Source organism: Ictidomys tridecemlineatus, chromosome 15 (assembly GCF_052094955.1).
Source record: "Ictidomys tridecemlineatus isolate mIctTri1 chromosome 15, mIctTri1.hap1, whole genome shotgun sequence".
Taxonomy (NCBI): Eukaryota; Metazoa; Chordata; class Mammalia; order Rodentia; family Sciuridae; genus Ictidomys; species Ictidomys tridecemlineatus.
Genome location: NC_135491.1, coordinates 343978 through 354509, shown reverse-complemented (window position 1 = coordinate 354509; position 10532 = coordinate 343978). Strand labels below are relative to the sequence as shown.

General features: G+C 42.7%; 1 protein-coding gene across 1 annotated transcript; it reads left to right on the top strand.

Moving 5' to 3' along the window:
- Positions 1-3026: 3026 nt before the first annotated feature.
- Positions 3027-10035, top strand: Znf772 (zinc finger protein 772). Its single transcript, XM_078033009.1, has 3 exons — positions 3027-4091; positions 4583-4690; positions 5320-10035. Exons 1-3 carry the CDS (start codon positions 4058-4060, stop codon positions 6465-6467), a joined length of 1290 nt encoding a protein of 429 aa, XP_077889135.1. The 5' UTR covers positions 3027-4057; the 3' UTR covers positions 6468-10035.
- The last annotated feature ends 497 nt before the right edge of the window (positions 10036-10532 follow it).

Here is a 10532-nt window from a genome sequence, read left to right as displayed (position 1 = left end):
CGACAAAACTCAAATCCGTAAGCCAACTTTTGTAGATAAATGACCGAATTACAAAACGTAGCCATAACAAAAATTCATACAGTACAATACTACTTATAGAAAACTCAGAATCTGGCAATTTTAAAAAAGCATATCACCTAGGGAAATCTGTGTAAAATTTAAAGACATCAACGGAATAACTATCAAACTGTCAGGCAACACAAGCTCTAGGGCATTTTCTGGGTATGTAACAGGAGCAAAGAAGAGGGGATGCCTAAGAAACTTATCATGGGTAGTTGTTGCACAGATATGTTTTTTAAATTTAAAAAAAATTTCCTATACCTTTAGGAACATTCCACTGAATATGTAACAGTTTCAAAACATTTGCCACAGGAATAGAAAAATGGATTCCTTCACAGACTTAAACAGATGCATATATGTGTGGAATTGCAAATAACATGATCAGTAAGGAAAGAATATACTACGTGGTCATTTAGTTAAGGAAAAATAATTGCCTAGTAGAAAATTCACCTATCTCATTTAAAACACAAAATAAATTTCATGAGGGTATTTTAAAAGGAAAACATCAACTTTTTCCGGGTCTATAAGTTTTCTCTATAATCTCTGGGATCCACTTCTGTTTTCAGCTTTTAGAAATATTTTCATGTCTGTCAGGAAAAATAATATAAAAGTTTGATTCTCAAACCCTGTCTTCAACCAGACCTCCTTCAGGGCTGGATACCACATTCCTTAGTGTTTGACAAGTCAAACTCATCCAAGAGGGCATGAAAAGCAAGTACTCCTCAAGACCCAGTCACAGGACCACCCTCAACATGTGGACTTCTATAGGAAAAGAGGAAAAGGTAATTACTGCAACCAACCAAACAGGTTAGAATACCTCCTGGTGTTCCCAAGGTTAAAGAACAATTGAATGAGCCACCACCCAGTACTTCAGGAAATTCTAGGCTTCTAACTAGATATGACCATCTGGTCCATAGACACTGGAAGTAAGAATTCTTCAGCTAGAGACTCAAGGAGCATCAGAACTATCTTTATTATTTTTTTAATATTTATTTTTTAGTTTTCGGCAGACACAACATCTTTGTTTGTATGTGGTGCTGAGGATCGAACCCGGGCCGCACGCATGCCAGGCGAGCGCACTACAGCTTGAGCCACATCCCCAGCCCCCAGAACTATCTTTAGATGAAAAAGTGAACAGAGAGATAATACCACAGGATACAAAAATAGAATTGTATCCTCATGAAGGGAGGGGCTTGATATTTCAAAGGGCCAGTTTGAATCTATAACAGATAAGCAACCTATAAGCCAGAACAGATAAGCAACCCTATAATTATTTCCCATAATCTTTTAAAATATATTTTAGTTGTAGTTGGACAAAATACCTTTATCTTATTTATTTTTATGTGTTGCTGAGGATTGAACCCAGTGCCTGCACATGCTAGGCAAGTGCTCTACTGCTGAGCCACAGCCACAGCCCCCCATTGTCTTGGTGACCCTGTACTATTCTAATGCTCCAGTAGGACCAAGTAATTAAAGATTACCAACCACCAACAGTGATGCTATTTCTTACTCCTCATTCCCACAGATTTAAGATTTTCTTGCTACAATGTACATTCTTTGGTATCTCACATTACATTCAGAAATTTATTTTCTTTGTAAATGTAATTCCATTACATTTATTATTTTTGGCCTCAAATAGCCTTATACCATACTTTTATTAAAAACATTTCCTATGTATAGAAATTTGATTTGCTGATTATTTCTTCTGCACATAAATTGTTCATGTTGTCTTTTCATTATTGAATGACCATTGGTAAATTGTCCATCTTTTTATATACTTGTTAAATACTCAAAGTGATTGAATAGATTCCAATGTATGGAGTATAAAATATATCTTAAAAAGTGTGTTACTATGTCTGACCCATCACTTAGTATACACAGGAGAAATATATTTTGTGTTTGTGGTACTGAGCTACATCCACAGTCCAGGAATTTATGTCATTCACACTTCTACAGCTGGAAAAGTATGAAAATGAGAAAACAACAGAAAGAATGAGGATCTCAGGTAAAGGAATTGAGCCCAAGGCCACCTGCATGAGGTAACCACAGAACAAGAGTTAGCTACATCTTCGGGGCCTTCAAACATTCCTATTCCATGTTTCATGTGCCGTGTCTGGAGTCTTGTCTGTCTTGTCCTAATCCAAAACGTTGAGGCTCTGAAAACTAGGTCTAGAGCTTTAGGTTAAATGTATTAGAAAACACTATAACATTTAATAGCTTCCAGCTGCAGAAGTCTGAATGATATTAGCACAGATAGTGTGTTATGGTTTAGATGTGGTATCCCCCAAAGCTCACGTGTGAGACAATGCAAGAAGGTTTGGAGAAGACCTAATTGGGTTATAGCCTTAGCCTAATCAGTGAATTAATCTCCTGCTAGGGATTAAGTGAAGTGGTAGGGTGTGACTAGAGGAGGTGGGAATTCAGGCGTGGCTTTCTGGCATATAGTTGTATCTGGCAGGTGGAGCTGCTTCCCTCTGCCATGATTTTCCACCATCATTTTCTTCCTCACTCCAGCCCTGAAGAATGAAGCGGGCCTTTAATGGACTAAGACCTCTGAAACTTTGAGCCCTCAAATAAACTTTTCTCCTTCTATAGTTGTTCTCATCCGGTTCTTTAGTCACAGCAGTGAAAAAGCAGACTAAAACAGAGTATGTCCATTTTTATATTTTTAAGATGCGGATTTTCTGCATAAGGAGGCTGAAATGGTAAGTATTTCTGTGATGTGTTACAGACTACACTCATCAAAAACAGAAACAGCTCTTCAGAAAAAGCAAAGCTCAGCCTAGTACACAGCCTCCAGACGCCCATTCCAGGCCCCGCTATTGGCTCAGCTGGGCTCCTACTCTGAAGGTTTGGCCCTTGGCGCGAGCTTCCTCTGGAGCCAGGAGAACTACACTACCCAGAAGCCTCAGGAGCTCCGAGTCAATCCAGACGCGGGGACGGGGCGTTTCCGCTCTGGCGGAAGTGGTTAGGCGGAAGTTCCTGCTCCCTTCACGGGAGACATCTTGTTTGCTTTTTGACTAGGCGGTCAGTCTCAGGAACGCTATGTCAAGCCCGTGGTGACAGGAAGGGAAGTCGGGAGCCGAGGCATTGTCTCCCCTGAACGGAGCGGGCCGCGGGCTCCGCGGTGGCGCCGCCTAGTCACCCGGCCAGTCCCCGGCCCGATGGCGGCGCAGGTGGGTGCATCCCCGGCTCGACCCGACCCCGCATCTGAAGCCCCCCTTGGGGACCGCCGCAGCCCAGGCTCGGAGGTGCGGGGCGAGGAGCGCTCGGCTGGGCCCCTGCCGACGGGACTCGCAGCGGAGGGAGCGGCGGGCGTGGGGCTGGGGGGAGCCCGGGGAGGCTCCCACAGGCGAGGCGCTCCGAGGGTTAGGGCGGGTCCGTTCAGGAAGAGCAGATGGCGATGGCGGAGAGCAAGGCAAGGGGAGCCCGGTGGGCGGCCGCGCGCCTGTTCGGGGTGGCAGCGGAGGGGCAGAGCAGAAGCCCCCTCGCTCTGTGGGCAGAAGGGGGCAGGCAGACCCTCGGGGCTCTTTTGGGATTTCCTGCCTCTCACGGTTTCCCTCTTCCGTCGGGTATTATAAACCTGGAAGAATTATGGGACCTACCCGGTGGGGATGCTGTCCGAAGCCCCCTTCACCGTGTGGTCCCCGGGACGGTGGGGTCGTGCAGGACACTTGGTCCAGGCCCAACGGGAATCGGCTGACAGAAGGTGGACCCTGTATGTGAAGCCTAGAGCCCAATCGCCTGGGCTGTGGTAGGCTCGGTGATTGATGGGATCATGAGGAGGAAGACACTAGTGGCACCTGGTTCTGGTGTTTCCTGTGGGGGGAGGGTGCGGTAAGGACAGGAATGGGCCCCCTGGAAGAGAGGCACTTCATGGACTTGGCTCTCCCCATCGTGGCAGGGGCAGGTGAACTTTGAGGATGTGTTCCTGTACTTCTCCCAGGCAGAGTGGGAACTCCTTGATGAGGCTCAGAGGCACCTGTACCGTGATGTGATGCTGGAGAACTTTGCTCTTATGGCCTCCCTGGGTAAGGCCCTTATACCCGCCCCAGTGTCCTGAACTGGACTCTTCCCTTTCCTTGTTCCCCAGGGCAGCCATGTCCTTCTTACATTGCAGCCACGTGTACTACCTCCTTCCCAGTTCCCTGGAGCTGGTGCTGTGGATGCTGGACCTGGGTTGTGTGCATTTCTGCCTCCTGCTTTTCAGGAGTCCCAGAACCTGCCATCCCAAAGGATTGCAGAGATAAAGCCAGGAGCCATGTGTCCTACAGTCAGCCAGTGGAATATATCCATCTTGTCTTCTCCCTGACATCTCTGTGCCTCAGATTTTGCCCCCTTCCTGTAGCTGACATTTCCTGTGGCTAGTGCCTGGAATTGCAATGACCAGTATGGTTATTACTTGCTACTACCACTGGGTTGACCCCACTGTGAAATTATTTTATAATATTTACTTTTCTTCTCTGTAGGGTGGGTCACCTAGACCAGTGATGGCCATTTATCTGTCCTATCTTACCCTTAGGACATGCATCATCCATGTTTCATAGAGTTGCTTCACTGGAGCTGGGCAGTGAGCCCTGGCAACCTGACTGGGTGGACATAATTCCAGCCATTGCCAGAGAGATTCTAGGTAAGTGTGACCCTGGAGAGGGGAAGCTGGGGAACTTATCTATGATGTCAGGGCTGAGTTTAAATCATTCCATAACCTCTCTATGCCCACAATTGTTTTAGTGCCAAGGTCACTGGCCATACTTCAATTCTGTCTACTTTCCTATTTACACATTTGTCTTACTCTCTGATCTTTGGTCTCTAGCCATTTCATGTCTCTGCCTCTGCATCTCAGCTGTTCCTCTCCATTGCTTCCTCCACAATACTCGTCAACATTAGCCTGATCTCAGTGAACATGCCCTGCACGGTCCTTAAACAACAGATACCCAGTAGCACTTTGATTGTCTTGAGCATGAACATGATCCTTCTATGTAACTCTCACCTGTCCCAAGAAGCCAAGGAATTTGATTGTAAAAGACTTAATTAGGGACCCTACATCATCTTCCTGTGCTGTACCTCACATTTGTGTCTTCTCCCATGAAGGCTTCCTCCATTCCATGATCTTCAGATACCAGCTACTGAACCTAATTTCAGGCCTGTTGTCCTGACCTCCTGTGATTTATGATCTTAGTTGTCGTTGATGCACATTTGTAATGAGGGTACTCCTAATACTTGTCAATTTGTACTTCACCAGCATTTCTCTGCTTTTAGGCTGTTGGCATGGAGTACGGGATGAGGAGGCACCTAAGCAGAGCATTTTTACAGAAGGAGTATCACAGACCAGGACTCCCAAGGGAGGCTTTTCTACTCAGGAGTCCCACCTCTGTGAGATGTGTGGTCAGCTCTTGAAAGATATTTCACACATGGCCAAGCACCAGGACACACACCCTGGGCAGAAACCATACATGTGCATGGCATGTGGGAAACAGTTCTGGTTCACAGCAAACCTTCACCAGCACCACAAGCAGCCCAGTGAAGAGAAACCCACTAGAAGGGACAAGGGCAATACCTTTCTTGTGAACCACTGTTCTGTCCAACCCTCAGAGATGCTTTCTATGACAAGGAAGAGTTGTAAAGACTCCCCAAGCAGCTCAAGCATTTTCCCGCACCATTACCCTCACAGTGAGTGGGATCCACATGGTAATACCAGGTATGAGGAGACCATTCCTGCTGGACAGAGGCATTACACATGCAGTGAATGTGGGAAAGCCTTCAGCCGCAAAGACTCACTTGTTCAGCACCAGAGAGTCCACACTGGAGAAAGACCTTATGCATGTGGTGAATGTGGGAAAACCTTCAGCCGCAAACCCATACTTGCTCAGCATCAGAGAATTCACACTGGAGAAATGCCTTATGAATGTGGCATATGTGGAAAGGTTTTCAATCATAGCTCTAACCTTATTGTCCACCAGAGAGTCCACACTGGAGCGAGGCCTTACAAATGCAGTGAATGTGGGAAAGCCTATAGCCACAAGTCCACACTTGTTCAGCATGAGAGCGTACACACTGGAGAAAGGCCTTATGAATGCAGTGAATGTGGAAAATACTTTGGTCACAAGTATAGGCTCATTAAACATTGGAGTGTTCACACTGGAGCAAGGCCTTATGAGTGCATTGCATGTGGAAAGTTCTTTAGCCAAAGCTCCGATCTTATTGCTCACCAAAGGGTTCACAATGGTGAAAAGCCATACGTGTGCAATGAATGTGGAAAAGCCTTTAGTCACAAACATGTACTTGTTCAGCACCATAGGATTCACACTGGGGAAAGGCCATATAAATGCAGTGAGTGTGAGAAGGCCTTCAGGCAAAGGGCTTCTCTTATCCGCCACTGGAAAGTCCACACTGGAGCAAGGCCTTAATTTGTAGCTGCAGCCATGTCCTTGTTCAGCATGACTGGTACTTGAGAACAGATTAGGAAGCAGCCCTTGTGCATAGCCCTCAGCCAGAGGTTGAGCCCCAGACATTCAAACATCCATCCTGGGGAAATCCTGAATGCCAGCTGTGTTGGAAGCTTTCTGGGGCTTTTTGCATTTTCTTTTTGCACAGGACCCTTGCCAGAACTGTATCTCTGGCATTGCCTCTGAGAGGAGGCACTGTTTTGGCACTTAGAGCCTTGTATTGTACACTCCAGTGTACTGTGAGAGCCACACCTCTGTGTCCCTTCATGGGATCATGAGTAGCCCAAGGCTGTGGAGCACTCTCACTCTCTCCTGCCCCTCCCCTGACTAGATTAAGCCTGGATTGGGTCAGGTTTGGACCAGTAGGATTCTGCTGATTGCCAGCACAGGTTTCCCTTCTACACGGACATGGTTGGTCTCAGGTGGCATCTGTGATGGATTGGTCTAGCTTCTCAGACACTTAAACTGAAATTGCCTGCCTCGTATTGTTCTGGCTTGGCAACAGATATCTTAATTTCTACATCATATTTAATCTTGGGGATTCACTTGTGGATTGGTCTGGAAGCAGAATTAGATTCCACTGGCATGAAGGGATGAAGACATTTTGTGAGAGCCCTAGCTGATGGTGTCTCGGATGCTAGGAGGATGGCAAAGAATAGCCCTCAATCTAGTGTTGGCCTCACATGTATTGCTGCTTGCACTCTCCTAGGAAAGAATACTGATCTTTGCAGATCCGATCTTGGGATCTATATGCCAAGAGTATTTATGTGACCAAAGTTACCCTAAGCAGTGGGAATTTTGACAATCTCTGTTGTGTCTGGGAGCATCTTGAATTGGATCCCTTGTTCTCAAAGGACATTTCATATTTCTCAGCCCTTTTGCAGAGAACTTGACCCTTTGGACCTGAAATATGTCATTTGTAAAACAGATACCTCTGGTGTTTCATAGAAGGAAAAGGTGTGATCACAGTTGGTACAGGGAGTTAGGAGAGGGCAGCAGACTATAGGGATAGAAACTATCCATAGTAGCAGGTGTGGTGCCATACCTGTAGTCCCAGCTACCCAGAAGGCTGAGGCAGGAGGATCACTTGAACTCAGATTTCAAGATAAGCCTGGGTTGCATGATGGGATCCCCATCTCAAAATTAAATTGATAGATAGATAAAAGTATCTCCACAAATGTTTCCATCATTTTGGCTTTATGAGGGTTTGCGGAAATTCTCAAGACTCCCACAACTTTGTCTCTTGAGGCTAAGGTCACTCTCAGAGATATCATTCTAAATATTTTCTTCGACAAATGGGGCATAATTATAGTGTGCAGTCTCATATAAGTTTTTTTAGTTGTTAATAGAATTTTATTTATATGTGGTGCTGAGAATTGAACCCAGTGCCTCACACATGCTAGACAAGCCCTCTACCACTGAGCTACAACCCCAGTCCCCCAGTCTCATAAGTTTTGATACATATTTGCACCTGGGCAGTCAAAAGTTTCTTGATTCCCTTTATAATTTCTCTCCCTGTCCTTTCCTCAGGCGATCCTTTATCTACTGTCACTGTAGGTTTGTTTGCATTTCCTAGATTTTATATATGTGAACTAATGCAATATGTCCTCTGATGTATCTGACTTCTTTAATTCTGATTATTTGTGTTCATCCATATTGTCTTGTGTTATTAGAGATTTATTTTTTTTTCTTTTATACTGTGAGTGTATTCCAATATGGAGAAATATTTCCAAAGCAAGTCATTTGGAGAGACTCACCCAGGACCCAAATTGCAGTGTCTGACTCATTATTGATTTATAATTTAATTCCATTTTAGAGGTGCAGGTTGTAACACATGATTATAACACATTCTGTAGGTAGCAATGACTAGTCCTGGTAAAGGTGGAAGGGACTACATGACAGAGTAAATACAAGGAGGTAGGGATTTGTGTGTGTGTGTACGGGGATGGTATTCCTAGGATATTGGTGACTGCAATCTGTGCTTTGTTTTCATTTTACATTTTTAGTCTTTTAAATATGTTTTTTAGTTGTTGATAGACCTTTATTTTATTTATTTTATATGTGGTGCTGAGAATCAAACCCAGTGCCTCACACATGCCAGACAAGTGTGCTACTGCTGAGCCCCAGCCCTCTCTACATTTTTAGTCTTTTAATGGTGAATTTAATTGACTGATTTTTCAGTGTAATGCCAACCTTGCATTTCTAGGAAAAAACCCTTTTGGTAGTGATGTATTATTCTTTATATATTGGTGGATTTGTTTAGGTATTTTATTGTATTTACAGTTGTGAGAGATGTTAGTTTCTAACTTTCTTTAATGCTTGGGCTTGGCTTTGGTTCCAGCACAATGTTGGCTTTACAGAATAATTTGGGAGCTAGTTAATTAACCAAAACAATTGCTAGTTAATTATCCAAAACAGTTTGTGAAATTGATATTTCTTCCTTAAGTTTTTGGTAGAGTTCACCAATGAAGCTATCTGGGCCTGGAATTTGTTTTGTGTGAAAGTTTTAACTACAAGATTAATTTCATAGTAGTTTTATTTTCCTCCTCTTCCTCCTCTTCTTCCTCTTTCTTTCTCTGTCAAGAACAAGTTTTGATGGATTATATCTTGCAAGGAGTAGTTTGTTAATTTTATTTAAGTAGTCAAAATGTTCAAAATTCCCTTATTACTAGCAGTATCTAGAATCTGTAGTCATGCTACATGTAGTCATGTCGTGATGCTGATGTTGTCTGAACAGAATGTTTTATTTCTGATCAGTTTTGATAGAGATTTATCAATTTTATGATCTTAAGGCACATGGATTCATTAATTTCTCTATTTTCTTTTTCTTTTTTCTCTTTCAGTCTGACCCTTATTATTACCTTCAGCTTTTATTAGATCTCATTTCTTTTTTGCTACTTTTTAATATGAAAGGGGTCCTTCATTTGACACCCTTGGCTTTTTTTTTTTTTACTAATATAGGTGCAGTAGCATTGTCCCATAAGGACTATTTTATTTCCCTCCCATGAAACTTAATATATTGTGTTTTTATTTTAATTAAGTTTAAAATCTTTTAAAATTTCTTTGTAGATTCCTACTTTGACATATGGCTCTTTTTAGAAATGTATTATTTAGTTTCCAAATATTTCATGTTTTTCTTTGTTTTTTCTGGTAATTTATAATTTAATTCCATTTTAGAGCACATACCTTATGACTTGAATCATTTGCATTTATTGAAACTTTCTTTATTGCCCAGAATATGGCTATCTGTAAGATTTGCAGGTTCACCTGACATGTCTGTGTATTGTACTATTGTTAGGTGAAGGGTTCTGTAAGTGTCAAAGGTCAAGAAGCTAATAAGATTGTCTAAGTTTTCTGTATCCTGATTTTCTGTGTTTGGGAATTGTTTATATCAATTATTTGAAAATAGTTGTTTATATATTTGAATGTAAAAGTAGATTTACCTATTTGTGCAGTTCTATCATTTTTTTCTTCATGTATTTTGATGCTGTTTTATTTGGTGAATAAATATTTCCTATTGCTATGTCCACTTAATGAGTTATCTTCTTTATCATTGCGACCCTCCTTATCTATGGCAGTATTCTTTGCCCTAAAATCTACCTTGTTTGATGTGATACAATTAACATGGTATAATTTTGATTGAACACTCAATTTTGCCTCTTTGGGTATTGAAAACTTTTGTATTTCTCTTCTTTTTTTTTTTTCCTGTTACATTAAGTTACTTGGAAACAATATGATCTTTTAAGGCCTTGATTCCAAGCATTTTTATTCCCCATCTAATAAGGCAGAAGAATTTTATTTCCTGATGCCTCATGAATAATTTTGAACATTTCCATTCAAACTGGTTGGAACAGGAGTTCTCTGGTCTCCAAGCCTTAAGAGGATCCTTTCTGCTGATCTGATACTTTCTGTTGGCTCTTTGGCTGTCCTCTGTGGGGTATTACATGCATATTCAGATCTGTACTTAGCTGAATATTTGGAAATGGCCTTGTGTGCATCTCTGGTTTCTTGTTCTGTGTTCTCTCT

Coding starts and splice junctions, on each gene's coding strand:
- Znf772 (XM_078033009.1), top strand. CDS start 4,058: ATGCTGGAGAACTTTGCTCTTATGGCCTCCCTGG. Junction 4,092..4,582: donor TGCTCTTATGGCCTCCCTGG/GTAAGGCCCTTA, acceptor TCTTACCCTTAG/GACATGCATCATCCATGTTT. Junction 4,691..5,319: donor CATTGCCAGAGAGATTCTAG/GTAAGTGTGACC, acceptor CTCTGCTTTTAG/GCTGTTGGCATGGAGTACGG.